Raw genomic sequence first — 16,360 nt, 5'->3', positions numbered from 1 at the left:
ATTTCAAAAGGGGAGAGAGAGGCGTGGGGCACATCCAAATTGCTAGCAGTGTGCGTCTCAGCAGCCCCGCTGATGGTAACCTGTTGGTGAATTGAGAAAAGCATTTTTTCTGATGAAAATAGCAGAGAGAGCTTTTTTCAACTTAACAAATATGTGTATGTACACAAGCTCTGGCAAGGTTATAGGGCTAGAAACAGAAGTACATATTTATTTATCTATACCAGAAATATGCTGGGACTACATGTTGTTCTATGATCTTTTTGGTGGTAAAAAAGGGAAGACAAGGCCATTGATAGATGGACAAAAAAAATGTGGAGGTTTACACACAGACAGACTGTGACAGGAGTGAATGGGGGTTAGGGATACTAGGGAGAGGGCTTGGCCAGGATCCATTGCAAATACCAGGGACCCTCTGTACACTCTATGTACTGGCATGCAGCTGTGGGGAGCATACATGTACCTTCTCAGGTCGGAGCCCCCAGATAGGCCTTGGTTCTTTGTACCCACCACCCCTTCCGTCAGCACCCCTGAACCTACACCTTATTTCTGAAGTACAGACAGTCTCGATAGAATTTAACATAGCCTCCTATACATTTTGGGCCTGCAAATTAGCTGATTTGCAGACTTGATGCATAAATATTATCCACTAAATCATAAAGGGTTGTACTGATAGCAAAATGATAACAATGGTGTTATGGATGCTACTTGCAGAGACATTTAGCATATTTCAATTTACCATAATTCCTAATTTCTCTTATATCACAGGGAGACTCTGGAGGACCTTTGACCTGCCAAGATCCTTCCTCTAAGCAATATGTAATATATGGGATCACTTCCTGGGGTGATGGTTGTGGAGAGAGAGGAAAGCCTGGAGTGTACACCAGAGTAACAGCCTTTATTGACTGGATCAGAATTCAGATGAAAAGTAATGAAACTCTTTAATATGTATACAATACATACACATCCCACCTAATGCAGCACCCAATATACTGTAACAGCACTCTCAGCTTTTAACATCGCAGCTTCCTTGTACATTATCACATTGTTTGCTGGACAACATTGACATGTATCACTAAGCTTTATCATCAGTATTTGTCACAAAGGCACCTGTGTTACTGCCTTGTGCCTACTGCCTTGTGACAGGAGCAAGATTTTTTAGCCCCTTCTAGCTTGATTCATAAGCACCATACCTATCTGTACAAAGAACACTAAAAAAAGGCACATGACACAAAAATGGTATTTGTGCTACCTGACAGTACCGTCCTAACATTGGGCAGCTGGGCCAGGGGCATCAATATGGAGTATGCCAGATATCCACGGAGCGTGCATAGGGCAGCCGGCAGAGAAGATGCTCCCTGGCCACTCAGATTTTGTATTTTAAAACAGAGAGCGTCCAGGCAGCATTCTCAACCTGCCTCCCGGGCTGCAGCCAGACAGTGAATGGCTGTCAACATGCTGATTGGTGGATGGCTGGAGCCATCTACCAATCAGAGTGCTGACAGCCATTCACAGTATGGAAGCATGTGAAGAAACGGCATGGGAACGCAGGAGGGGTAAGATATGATTTTATTTTTTTAATTAAGGGCCGGATTTTTTAAAATGTATTTAATGGGAGGGGGTTAGTGGGTGGATTTTATTAATGGGGGGGCAATAAGTGTCTGAACTTTTTGTTTTTGGTCCCCAGAGCATTGCTTTGCCCAGGGCCTACCATACTGTTAAGACGACCCTGCTATCTGACTGCATTTATACAGCTCCACCTTATGACCCTTTAAAGATTATTAGGTATTTTGTCATTAAATGTTTATAAAATGATTCACATGAAACAATTAAGCAGAGTCTGGTAAGGCAGTACATATAAAAGATAGACGGACAGGATTGCACAAAAGCTGGTTCTTGCCATTGTGAAAGCACACTTGAAATGCAAGAAGCAAATCTGGAAACTTTCTTATTAGCAAAATGTATTGTCATCAAGCCCCTTATTTCCAGTTACACTGAACATATATTACTATTACTATACACCACATACACTAAACTTAATTTGTTATCTTATAGTAGGGAATCTTGTTTCTTATACAGAATCCACTCTAAGTCGAGAACCATCATGCTTTGAGCTGCGTACAATGACTGACATAAATCTAAGCAATACAAAGTCAGAAATTAGAACCCTATGTTCCTTCTACAAGCAGTCCTGTCCAGCTCCCCTCAGCACAGCAGCCTGTACGCGTTTCGCAGAGGAGAAATGCAGACAGAAACAGAAAAGATGTGGTGAGTATGCACCAAATTTATGGATGGCCAGGCCATTAACCAAAGTAGTCACCATTGAAGTAGGAGGGCTGTTGAGTGGATTTTGCTTGTTATGATGCTCCTTGCCCCAATAAGTCTATGCGAATAACATATATTAGGAGAACTAAGTAGTAACACCAGTGCTTCTTTTCTGGTGGTACTCAGTGGTTTGCAGTACCGGCATCTTTTTGATGGATCTATTTATAGGTCTTACAACTAGTTCCAGAAACAGAAAGAAATAAGTTACCAAATGTCCGAAATTAATTAAATATGCATCAGAAGACTTTGCTCAGACTATGGAAACTACTATAGAACTTGTATCAACTTGCGATTTTAGGTGAGTGCCAACAGCTTTTTTCATAGAAGAAAGCACCGAGTTTAAGTTTTAAAATCACTCCCTGAAAAGGGTAGTTGTATTTTTCACCAATTTTTTTCAACTTTTTGGAAAACTATGTGTATAGACATGCAACCTGTATTATTAACCTCAATAAAGTATCAGTTTTCATAATTATTATTAGGTCCGCCAAACTATACTTATGTGTGCCGGCACTGCAGGGTTCTCCACTTCTGGTTCGTCCCATCTCAGTAGCTGCGGTGGGAGCCATTTGGGAAGGGGAGCATGAGTGCGTGCTGTCCTTGTGCATGACGGAGTTGGGACAAGTCATAGCACATTATTAAATAAATTCAGATAACCTAATAATTTTTAATTTCATATAGTTCCTCAAATTATTGAGGATTGGAATTCATTAAACTGGTTACAGATCTTAGATCGACATAAATATTAGCAGAGTAATAACACAGATTACCTGGGGCTCAGAACCTATTAGCAGGGTGCTGGTGGTCTGGGCTGGATGTGCAGTGGATGTGTGAGTGGAGGTTATTCCACACAACAAGTAACTTAATCAGGTGAAAGGTTTATTAACCAAGTAGAAACAGGTGGCATTAGACACAGGGTTTATCACAGATACAGGTCATAGATATACTGTAGGGGGGAGATGTATCAACCCTTGGAGAGAGATAAAGTGAAGAGAGATAAAGTACCAACCAGTCAGCTTCTAAGTGTAATTTTTGAAACTCAGGGCTGAATGTACTATGCATCGCATTATGGATGTGATACTTCCCGCCATTTATCAGCTACATACTGGCATTATTAACGCAGGTATTTACCTAGAATTGAGATTAAAATAGCAAAGGACAGCTCTTTCGAAAAGAGCTATGCTTTGCGATGGTTGGACTTTGGGTTTATGACCCAAACGTCCCTTGGGAGTCCCTCTACACATGCATAGTATGATGGGTGTGCCACGAGGGACACTGGGAGGAATCCGACTGGATCTATTAATGGCGTTGCCTAACGGGTCCAAGATCCAGGAAGTGTCACATTCCGTAGCTTGGTACATATGGGGAATACAGCCAGAACTCTGAAAATGGCAGTACATTCCGTCCACATCCTGTAATATGGCAGTTAGAAGCTGATTGATTAGTACTTTATCGCTCTCTCTACTTTATCTCTCTCCAAAATTTGATACATCTCCCCCATGGTGCCAGATGGCACATATACAGTATGCTGGGTGTTGTAGTGCACCAGCTAGTATTAGTGCGTATGCCCAGGTGTGTAGCGGCATGCTCCCTATGGTAAGCAGTGGTGGCACAGGCTATTGGTGCACACTGTAGAGTCTTCTATGGCTCTGTGGAGTGTAGAGTCTCAGGGGCGCATCCCTACAGCATGGGCTCCAATGAAGAAAGATGCACAGTAAAGGTGGACATGTGCAGTATCGCATGTTGGAAGTCAGACCTCCGGGATGAACCATGGCGGGTCCTCATCTAACAAAAAAAGTTTACATCATAAACATCACATAGAATTTGTGTATCTGATTTTCAATATAAATTTGTATTTGTAACTCGCACCCTTTTTTTCAAGTAAGATTTGTAATTACCATCCATAAGAAGTATAAAAATGGGGTCTAAATTATAGGTTCTACAAGGTGGAATGCAATATATTCAGTTATATTATACCCTATAAACCTATAATTTTGGGATGTCAAGATTAATAGGCTTATATATATTAAGGTATTCCTATAAAATTCTATAAGTCTTGTCAGCTGTTCATGGTCCACTTAATTTGATGGTTTTTAACTAGATTTTTTCCCCAGAGGTTAATTGCCACTTTATAGAACATAAAGTCCGGTAGTCAGCAGTTAAAGTGTATGATAATAGTAGCCATTATGAATAATGTAAGAGAGCCTAGTTACAAGTCAGAAACTGAAATAGCGGTGGTAAAGAAGGCTATAAAAATACTGTATATTCCATTAGCATGACTGTATAAAGAAGACTGAGTTCCTCCTTAGAACTCGGCTGTATCAGCTGAAATAAAGCAAGACGGATATCAGGGACTCTCTTGATATTAAGCCCTAGGCTTCCACTACATGTCCCTTACATTACCCTATTTTTATTATTGCAGAGCTCCGCTCTTATCTGCAGATCCTACTGAGCTTGATGCGCAGGGCAGACGGCTTTTTACGTGACAACAGCGATTTCTCATTCTTCACTCACACAATCCCACAGTACATGGAACAAATGTCCAGCGATATGTTTCCCTCTAGAATTCGCAGAGACATCCCAGGTAACTCACTTTGGTACACAATCTAAGATTGTCTTTTACAGTGGCCGTTAAGTAACTCTAAAATGAATGTACTGTAGATATACAACTCCTGGCGGAGTCTGACAGCCAGCATTCTCCTATTGCAAATTTGTAGATGTAGTTTAAGTGCTCATGGGACCTATGTAGCAATAATCATGGCAGTGCCGTAATTATTACCTATCCTGGTCATGTCAGATATGGAATCGGTATGTAATCCCTGCTGTTGGGATGCCTCCTGTCAGAATACCGAGAGCGGCATCCTGATAGCTGGTATCCATTCTTGTAACCTAATCCTAACCCTCCCCATCCCGCACCCTAATGCTCCCTGTTAGTGCCAAAACCTGTCTCCCCCCTTCATGCCTAAACCTAACCCTCCCCCTTTGTGCCTAACCTTAACCCCCCCATTGGTGCCTAAGCCTAACCCTCCCCCCTAGGGGTGCCTAACCATAACCTCCCCCCCTAACCCTAACCTCACTATGCTCCCTAAACCTAACTCCCCCAACCCACGGCTAACGCTAAGGGCTCCCCGGACTTACCTCATTTGGCCTTGCGCCCTTCTGCGTTCCGGCGCCGGGATTAAGATAGGCGTTGGTATTTCACCCCTTGCACCTATGGTAATTACACACATCCACACAGGGCCTTATTTAGATTTGGCCCCTATGTTGTGTTCTGAACATACACCTAAATGGACTGCCATTGATATGCAGCTGCATCACAATATGCTTTAGGCAGTAAAGATATGACAGTCATCATCATCAACAGCTTTATAAGGATGACTGCTCTTTAAGTACAAAATTTAAATAAATTATAATGGAGGGATAAACACATGTCCCTCGTCCTTACTAGTTCTCCTCCAGTCCAGTGCTTATAACTTGGGCTGGAGACCTCTAATGTGGGGGTACACATAGAAGAGGGTCTCCCAGAAAAATCAGCTACTAGTAAAAGATTATGGGGTATATGTACTAAGCCTGGGAAAAAGCTAAAGTGGACAGAGATAAAGTACCAACCAATCAGCTCCTGTCACTTTACAGGCTGTGTTTGAAAAATGACAGTTAGGTGCTGATTGGTTGGTACTTCATCTCAAATCACTTCATCTCTCTCCAAGGCTTAGTACATCAGGTTGAGCATATTATATATATCACACAAAAAAAATTCATATTGAGTGCTAGTCGTTGCCTGGTCAACATGGGGCAAAATTTATATGGAGGTCATGGGCCTGCAAAAAACAAAAATTAAAACCCTGATTGGTGCTAGGAACCTGCTGCTAGCAGAGCTACAACAAGCCAAACGAAAGAATGGAAAGGGGCATGTCCACTGCTAGCCAACCAAAACAGCTTGCCACTGATTTGCTGGAATGTGAGAAGACTGCTTTGATTGGCTGTTGATGTATTGACACTTTGTGACCTATGGAATTATATAATTCCTATTGACAGACAGGTATATCAGGTGTTAGTTTTCTCCTTATTCAAATTATTATTGTACTACTACAGGACAGGAAAAAATAAAAAAAATACATAACTCATTTAGGAACACAATGAAGTGGAGGATTTGAGGATAGGGACATTAGTTATAATATTTCCAGGCTGGTTAGTTTTTTTAATTGTTTTATTTTGTGGATTGAGTGGGGTATGTTTTGTTTTTAAATTATTATTATAATTTTTTTTAATCTAGTAAGGATAGATGCTAATGATGATATCTTCGTTGGCACATAACGTATCTGCATGTCTGCATTAATGTCAAATACTGAAATGATGATATCACAAAGCACCTTTTTGTTGGGTTATGATGTGTGGATATAATTCCATTTGTCATATAGTAAGGTTAAACTCATAAAAGTTCTTACATTCACACAATATGTTGTTCAAGAGTTTACTCTGGAGAATTAGATAACAGACAACCAGGGCCATAGCTAGGCTAGTGCGGCCGGTGCCATCGCACAGGGCACCACAGGTTGGGGCGCTGTCTGGGCCTGTAAAATATCTGTTTATTATCATTCTTGCTTGTAGCTTCCCCTTATATCATCCCCTGGCATTTCCTGGCCTATCCTATCTCTTCCCTATCCTGGCCCTTCCCAGTGAAGCCACAGCCCTTTTTGGATGTATTATGTCCCTTTGAAAAATGAGGGGGACGCCAATGCTCTTTCTGGCACAGGGCACCAAAAAGTCTAGTTACGGCTCTGCAGACAACAAACCAATAAAATAAAACTGCTTATTGATCGGTTAATAAAACAAGGAGTTTATATACATGCATTATATAGTTATGTATTATTTGTTATTCCTCATTGAAAAGTTAGTGAGTGGTCCTTTAATTTATTTTTATAATCTTTGTCAAAGAGCAGAATCCAGAGATGGAACTTTTGGATATAGAAAACAAACAAATTAACTCAGGAGAACCTAAGAGAACAGACAAACAGATTGAAAATGACACAAACAGGTAACCTGGATTTTCATTGTCTATATGGACAGTATATAATGAACAGTATGGGGATGATTTAGAGGTGGACGCATGGGAAGGCCATCGGCCATTGATGGTTAACAATCATTGATGGTTTGCCTCCGATGGTTCTTCACCATCAAAGGCAGAGTGCACAGCGGATGGGTTTTTTCCTTCCCTGATGCATGGTGCACAGAGCTTAGCTCTGCCCCCAGATGCAGCATGCAAAGCGTTGCCACTTTCCTTGCTTGGCCCGCCAAGTCCTGGCTTAGCACAGTGTAGGTGCCGCTGCGCTGATGGCCTTCGTTGGTGGAAACCATTGATGGTTTTCTGTAAACCACTGATAGCATCAGTGATGGAAACCTTCTATAGTAGACCCACTGATACCCATCCCTAGGACACATTTCTTCTAGGGATGGCCATCAGTGAAGTTAAATGTGTATCACAAAAATGGCACATTAACATTTTTATTTTGAGTTGCACATATCCTACAATCTGTCCGAATAAAGATACATTCAAAGACACCATCCATCATCATCAACTGAATGATGATGGGTGTCATTTTAATGGTAAAAAAAATCACTTACACCCCATTTTTTGTTTTCAAGGTGGAACTAACACAGCACATTAGATAGAAGATAGGACCCTTGTTGGTACCCAGTGCATGAATGCTGTCAGGAACACTGTGTGGACCTCAGTCGTGTTTATTATTCTAACTTGAAGCCCTTTTTAAGCAGTTTCATTATTGAAATCTTTTCTTCTCTCATACGAATATAATCTAAGCAGCAATGTCAGGCAGGGATGGTCACACTATGACAATGAAAAAAAATTTGTATGTAACAATTCCAGGCAGCCATAACTGCTTGGGTAGTCTGGCTCTATAAGACCTACAAGTGCAAGCTTACCCATGGCTGTCAAGACATGCTGGTGCTTGTAGAACTATATGCATTAGCATCCTCTGGCATAAGATTGAGAGACACATGTTGAGCAAAAAAGACGCTTGGCGCTGCCAAAAGGGGTTATTTGGCACACTTGAAACAGTAAATAAAGACAAATCTGTACTTGTTTTGAGCTACCTCCTCTTTACTGCTAGAGATATTTAACATATCAGTTACTTGGACGATCTCCTTTAGAAAATTGATCATTCTATTAATGATTCTAGTACAAAGCATTTTGCCATCTAGGAGTAGATAACCCACCACAAGGACCATAACTAGGTATGTGCGAACAGTGGCGCCGCACAGCCCTCTGTGGCCGCTCACCCATGGTCCCACCTGGAGCATCCTTAGTACGCTTCAGACGTGCACACTGCTGCTCTTAAAGGCCTTCCCCCGGAGAATTCTGAGGATCATCCAGGCATTGCTGTCATTCCAGGCAATTGTGACCCCGCCCCTCTGCATGACATCACAAGGGGGTAGAATGCACCGGGCGCACAGTTACGGCATTCCCCACTACCAAAACATACAAGGCCAGGGGGACTGATAGCAACTAACCAATACAGATAGGTGGTTTATTGAACCAATGTATGAATTTATCAATGTTAATTATCTGTATAACTTATATATATTATACACATGATCTGTATACATGGGCAGATGATACTTTAATGTGTACTGGTACTAGACTTTGCCAAGAGGCTGTGTAGTGTTGTCACTACACTTATACGTCCCTTCACTTGTCTTTCAGAGATCTGCACAACACACAATTTGCATTACTGTTTCCAGACCTGGGACCGAGCCTAGATGACTGGGTCTCTCTTCTTCACAGCATAGTTGACCCTGAGTCTGTAATTTCACTAGAGGAGAACCCAGCAGAAAAAGAGAACATGGGTGTGGAAGAGCAGCTTTTCCTGGAGGTAACATATAGAAATATATGCAGTCTCATTGTCCATAGTGTATACAGGGAATGGCTATTTTGCACTAATATTTATGTCTTGTATAACAACTGCATTGCAGCCAGTGTGATTAAATACAAAATGGTCCAGACAGAAAGCCTGACTTGGTGAGGGAGTGAGTTCTAGAGGATATGGGCAGATCAGGAGAAATCTATGAGGCGAGCATGAGAGGAGCTAACCAGGGTCGTGTGGAGGCAGAAACTGGAGGAAGAGTGGAATGAGATATAGATTGTGGACAGAAATGGGGTTGGAGATGTAGGATGGGGCAGAGTTATTGAGTGAGAGTCAGGGGTTTAAATGTATGTAAATGTATTCTAAGGAGAATAGAGGGGTTGTAGTTAGGATCCCCATGGTGACCATCCCAACGGTCACAATACTGTCAAAAGAATCCCGATGGTCAAAATACCATTGAGTTTCGACAGAGCGTGTTAGGGTTAGGTTTAGTGTTAGGCTGCTGTAGGGGATGGTTAGGGCTAAGCTGCCATAGGGGACAGTTAGTTAGGTTGCCAAAGGGGGTGGTTAGGGTTAGACTGCAGGAGGGGTGGTTTATGGTTAGGGTTAAAATTCATCGAGATTTCAATCATCGGGATTCCGCTGCTGGTATTATGACTGCCGGGATATCCTACCCAACCTGAATGGAGAACAGTGAAGCAAGTTACAAAGGGGCAGCTGATGTAGAGATGTAGAAAGGTTAGAAGGGAAAATTAGATGAGCAGTAGAACTATATTGAAGTGGAAAGAGGTGACTAAGAGGGGGGGGGGCAGAGAGGAGCAGGGAACTGTATATTAGGAATTAGTTGATTAGTGTTTTGGTTTTGGTGGCATCAGGTGTGATAAAAGGCCAGATCTTACAGATGTTTCAGAGATGGAAACAGCAAGAATGAGATATAGATTGAATGCATGGGATGAAGGCTAGGGAGGAGTCAAGAAAGACACCCAGACAGCGGCCATGGAGAAATACCGGAAGGGAGATGTTATTGACATTTATTTGTATCTATATCATTGCCTTCAAGTAATACAGCACTGTTTAATATGGAAAAGTGCAGTAAATACTCCATCAAACCTTAGAACAGGAAAGTCAGGGCAAGCTTAAACACTGCATTATATAACAATTATACTGAATGGTCTATCCATACTGTGTTATAGAACAACAGATAACATGTCAAAATACTGAAAGAAAACAATGCAACTAATTAACAATTTTCAGAATTATCTATCAGACCCTTAGGCATTAAGGGGTCTATTTACTAAGCAGTGTTAGGATACAGAGTGAAAAGTGATAAGAAAGTGATAAGGTGCCAACCAATTAGCTCCCAACTGTAATTTTTCTAACACAGCCTGTGAGATGACAGTTGGGAGCTGATTTGCTGGTACCTTATCACTTTCTTATCACTTTTCACTCTGTCTCCTATCACTGCTTAGTAAATAGACCCCTTACTCTAGGTACTTTGCTGCTGGCCCATTATTGCTGCCAGCAATTAGAAAGTAAAGAAATTATTGGAAATGTACTTTCAGGCATGTTGACATATTGTTGTAGTGGTATGTACTGGTGGAACTACTGTAACCCAGTAAATGGAGGCTGTGTTTTGACTCCTTTGGAGCTTGCTTTCTGTCTCCAACAATATATAGTTCTGTAATTAATCTTATGGCTTAAACCTTGATTCAGAATATGACTACTCTCAGCACTGTAAGGCTTTATTCATCCCTTGTGTGCAGTGTTCCCCACAAATCAGTTAGTAAGTCATCTTTTATGGAAGCTAAAATGTTTCTTTCTTGACGTTCCAGAAGAATGATGGTGCAGTGGAAGAACTCAAAGAAGAAGGATGGCAGGTCATTCACAGCCTGAAGTCACAGCTCAGAAGTGAGGGAATCTTCACCGACGACCCTGCAATGTCAGATTTAGGTATAATGATTACTCTGTCATATCACCACGTAACCTGGGCAGTTCCATACAGTATTTACATGGTTGTAGCCTTAAGATAGGAGTATTAAGATACTTTATTTATTCTGAACTGTGTAAATTCTGTAATGAGGTGTAAATCAACAGCTCACATTTGGTGGCACCAAACCATTACTTTATCAACTTGTGTAATCCTATTTAACAGAAAAGAAGTCAACTCCGGGTCATTCCCAGCCACAGAAGAGAGACACCACAAGTGTTACTGGAGAGGCAAAAGAAAATGTTCAAGGTATCACCTTACAATGAGTGGCATATATAACCTGTGCTTATGATTGAAATTGGAGAATTGCTATTGTGAGACTGCTATTGTGACAAATGAATCAATTATATATTGTCATGTATTCTATAAGTAAGAGGTTTTACACTACAGATAATTTAATAATTTTAAGAAATCCCTCTAAATAGCTCATGTTAATGGGAGGTGTTATAGACAAATTAATTGCCAGGTCCATCATGATTATTATTTTACTTCCCATGTAATTATTATCTTCCCCCCAACTTTGTAAGTTAGTGAACAAGATGTCGAGCCGTAGCTAGATATTTCAGTGCCCTGGATGAGAGTGTTCCTGCCCCTATCTCCTGGCCTGAAACAATCGGAACAACAAAATAGTAAAATCCCTTATATCAGAGATTCCAAAACACGGTCCTCAAGGCACCCCAACCGTTCAGGTTCTAGAGCTGTCCATGACTGAGCACAGGTGGTTAAATCAAATTGACCTAGATACTAATTAAGTCACCTGTGGTAGAGGAATGATTGGCACCTGTACTTCTTCAGCCTCTTATTAATTCAACTAGATGGTTGAATAAGGTAATGAGGTTAGTGGAGAGTGCTTATAATCACTTTTACAATAGTAAGTGCTTCAATTAAATTTGATCTTTTAACATTGTGCTCAGGGTGTCATCGTCTTGAAGAGGCACTTAATAAAGTTCAGTCCATTAAAGAGAAGTACAAATGGATTCTACAGGTACCCGAGAGAGAGCTGTCAATGAAGTTCCAGGAGGTGAGAACAATAATTGATAGCATCATCCAGTAAGCTGTTAGCTGATGTAAAAATTATAACGTATATAACTATATATACACATTACATTACCCGAGGGGTCACTTTCAATTGTGCTCAAAAGTTATAATGTACCTATTTATTCCCAGGGATAGCACTGCAATGTAGAGAAGTATACTATTATATTTTTATATTGCTATATAAATATATATCCACATTTTACCATATTCCTGATATAGATAGAGTTCAGTTTAAAAAAAGGATGACATTTCAGACTAAGGTATTCAATTACAGGCGAAAAGTCGGCAAAGTTTCTCCTGTCCGACTTTCCGCCTCATTTGCCTGTTTCAGAGGCAAAATCGTTGCGTGCGCGTCCCCTCTTTTCGACTTATTCAATTCCAAAACAGGTGAAAACGGAAAGTGGCGAATGCGGAACAGGCGAAAAGTACTGAAAGAATTGGGGAAATCAGTCTGTACCCCAGAAAAAGATATATTAACCTAGGGAATCAATATAGAGGTGTACTAATAGCCCTAATAAAACTATTCTGGGTACTTAAGTTGAGTTGTGTAAATTGCTAGCTATTAGCGTCTTTGTAAAAGTGGTGAAGAATGGCATAAAGCAGTATTTTTGGTGAAAATAAATAGTCCAGTCAAATTTGAGGTACTTGAAAATGGGTGTTAGCATATTTTTATGTTTCTAAAGTGAACTTTGAAAAAAAGTGAAAAATCCACCTGCTGCATGCACCTGCAATCCCAAAAACATCTGACCCATCCTTGCAGCCCCCCAAGAAGACAATTTCCCTAGTTTTTATGCTTGTCCCCCCACTTTTTACTTTTTTGCACCAAAAATTACATGTCTTTTTGGGGTGTTCTTAGGTTGTTGTTTTTTGTATTTTTTTGGGCTGGTTTGTCCTTTGGGGGGCTGTTCCAATGGTTCTGAGTCGTTTCCCCACATTTGCACCCCAAAATAAAGATTTTGCACTTCTTTTCACCTGCTGTTCATTGGAGAAACTTTTTGCCTATTACAATGCATCGAGTTTCCGCTTAGGCGAAAAAGACCCGGAATTGAATTAGGAGATAAATCGCAGACAGGCGAAAGGCGCCAATAGACAAAACTTTTTCACCGATTACGGCTTTTCGCGTCTAATTGAATCCAGCCCTAAGGGGCAAATTTATTATAGTATATTTGCAGAGTATCCCGCGAAAACACCGATTTTCAGGTGGTATCTGGAAATATTAAGCATCCCCAGGATTTAAGAAGGAAGAACTGCAGCAGATAGCTGTCTCAGTCTGACACATTTCCGACCACAAAGCAGCCTCTATAGGTTTCTATGTGGGCTGCTATACTGTCAGGGTTACCAAGCTCCGTAATGCGAAGTATTCTGGAGCTTGGCCCCGACCGTTAATGCCATCTGAACATAGGCAAATGCAGGGGGGGGTTTCCGTCTGCCTGGAAACTCCCCTCCCCAGCCCACACCATGACCACAATAGAAATAGTAATGTAATAGGATTTTACTAGTGCTGCATGCTCTTCTCAGTATCACAAATGAAATAATTAGCACCACATGTAGATCTTTTAACAGATCTTGCTGCTATAGAACCCAATATGTACATATATGTCCAGGGCAGTGCTAGGTTATTCTGCTGCTCCCCCAGACTCCCGGACTTGCTCCCATGCTCTGGAATGGTGCCCACATCTAAAATAAAAACATTCAGCTCAGACACGATGGCCCTACTGTCACATCTAATGGCTTACTGTAATCATTGGTCCTGTATATGTTGGAATTATGACACACAATATACTTTGTATGACGTATATTAAAGCTGGTTAAGTGCTAATTCTACCCTCTTCATGGACTGGTGACACTCGCTCTAAAATCAAGCATTTGGAAACCCCCCTCTAGAAATCCTGCGTTTGCCACTGCTGAAGATGGTGTTAGCCTATAGAAGCCTATAGTAATGGATATTATTTCAGAGTGTAATCCCTGGCCAACACCAGTGCATGCAGATGGCGAACACGGAAGCAGAGTGATAGCTCTTTGTCAGGACAGGCTCTTTTGTCTTAGCAAAAAGTTGTTACTAAATTTGCATAAAAATTTTATTTTTGTGTTGCGTATATATAGGCAATATTATCATCTGCATGTAAAATGCAGGATGTGATAAATGCGGGATGTTATGTTTTATATATAGTATCTGTTTGTGGCTTACATGCCAGTGCAGGCTTCCAGTGATATATGCAGTCACCAGCTTCAGCTAATGCTCCAGCAACAAACATAGGAGACAGTCCCATATTATCTGACTTTTTAGCTGGATGTATTTAGATGCTATAATATAAAAGACAAAAATTAAACAAGGTAATCCTTAAACTTCACATGTGCACCCCTGTTCCAGTCAGCCTTCCCTGCTTTATGCCCGGCCCTTGTCTAGTCAGCCTTCCCTGCTTTATGCCTCCCCCCTTTGTCCAGTCAGCCTTCCCTGCTTTATGCCCCCCCCCGGAGGTTAGGGTTAGGCTAGGGGAAGGGCGGGTTAGGTTTAGGCACTTAGAGGGGGGATTAGAGTTAGGCACTTGGGGGGGAGGTTAGGGTTAGGCACCCCTAAGAGAGGGTTAGGGTTAGGGCGGGAATTAGATTAGCATATTTACCTTAATGGACGATCAGGATTTCCACCTCTGTTGTGCTGTCACTGTCAGGATTTGAACTGCCGGCCATGCCGCCGGCGGTAAATCATGCCAATTCCGTCCAGTCAGCCTTCACTGCTTTATCCCTCTGTTACAGCCTTATCTGTCCTGTGTCCCCCCCCCTAGTTCAGCCAACCTTCCCTTCCCAGTCTAGCCAGTCTTCTCAGCCCTGTGCCTCCCCCCCTAGTACAGTCAGCCTTTCCTGTCCCCCTCCTAGTCCAGCCAGCTTACACTTAGTCCAGCCAGCCTACCCTGCCCCCCTCCAAGTCCAGCCAGCCTTCCCTGTCCCCTCCCCCTTGTCCAGCCAGCCATCCCTGCCATGCGTCCTACACTTACCCTTTCTTCTGGCTTTTTATGTGGCTCTGGCTTTTTTTGTGTATTTTATGTGGGTCTGATATATATATATATATTGTGACACAGTTAGGTTAGGGGGTCCCTCTCCTGGGTAGAGGACTCCTTCCTTACACACACACACAGCAGCAGGGAAGCAGCACACCAGTCTGGATGCAAGTACAAGCTGGTCGGCGCCAGTCTTTATTGTACAATGTCAGAAACATAAAGAAAACATAAACGTAAATCCTAGCCCTGTCGGGGCACTAACTTCACAGGTAGTTCCCTCACTACCAGAACCTGGCAGGGCCTAATGCCCTCGCCAGCAACAAAGCACAGCACACTACTCACAGATAGGTTTTCCAAGTGTCTCTGAGCAAACTCCCTGTCTGCTCTCCCAGGTGAGACAATCAGCCCTAAACACACTAGGCTTATATTGGCCACTCTCAGGTGGAAACCTTAACAAGCCTGTTACCAGGTTGCAAGGCCCAAAACCTGGAGTGGCCGTGGGTGGAGCCCTCCCTCTCCTCTCACCCACAACCCCTAGGTCCCAAACCGGCTTTTCAAAAAGCCGAAACTCAAGCCTGCTATACTGCAGACTTTCTCCTGGGGATTTTAAACACATAGGACAGGAATCTGGGATAAATGTCCCTGTCACAGACCACTTTATCAGTGATCCTATCACATATCCCCCCCCTTTGTTTCGACCTATGGGGCGGAACAACTGAAGCCCCCAAACAATGAACGCGTGACAACGCGTCCGCTTTAGACAACAGGCCCCCTGGCCTGTGTTCCACCTAAAATTTTAAAGTTTGTAACGCCCACTTTATGGCCAACGCCTCCTTCTCCACTGTGGCCCCCGGGTAGGCATCGAATTTTGAAACACTGTTCAACTTTCGGAAGTCATTGCAGAAACGCACACTCCCGTCGGGCTTTGGAATCAACACAATGGAACTTGACCATTCACTATGTGATACTTCAATAACTTCTAACTCGAGCATATTTTTAATTTCTTTCGACACCGATGCTCTTTGTGCTACTGGTAACCTATAGGGCTTTAGATTAACCTTAACCCCTGGGTCAGTGATGATGTCATGTTTAACGACCGAGGTTTTCCCAGGTACGTCAGAGAACAGCACCCTATTTCT

The 16,360-nt window shown here is 42.1% G+C and overlaps 1 protein-coding gene across 1 annotated transcript in view; it reads left to right on the top strand.

The window, feature by feature from the left end:
- The window catches only part of PRSS56 (serine protease 56), a 44,384-nt gene that overhangs the window by 21,496 nt on the left and 6,528 nt on the right, over nt 1-16,360 (top strand). The window contains exons 9-16 of the mRNA XM_088467435.1: nt 766-925; nt 2,077-2,265; nt 4,742-4,903; nt 7,255-7,354; nt 9,041-9,209; nt 11,033-11,150; nt 11,353-11,436; nt 12,102-12,208. Coding sequence (XP_088323561.1) covers nt 766-925; nt 2,077-2,265; nt 4,742-4,903; nt 7,255-7,354; nt 9,041-9,209; nt 11,033-11,150; nt 11,353-11,436; nt 12,102-12,208 — 1,089 coding nt within the window. The remainder of the gene's footprint in view (nt 1-765; nt 926-2,076; nt 2,266-4,741; nt 4,904-7,254; nt 7,355-9,040; nt 9,210-11,032; nt 11,151-11,352; nt 11,437-12,101; nt 12,209-16,360) is intronic.

Source organism: Taudactylus pleione, unplaced genomic scaffold (assembly GCF_031769625.1).
Source record: "Taudactylus pleione unplaced genomic scaffold, aTauple2 ptg000010l, whole genome shotgun sequence".
In the NCBI taxonomy this organism is placed as follows: domain Eukaryota; kingdom Metazoa; phylum Chordata; class Amphibia; order Anura; family Myobatrachidae; genus Taudactylus; species Taudactylus pleione.
Note: the sequence above shows the minus strand (reverse complement) of the source record. Positions and strands in the feature narration are given on the sequence as shown.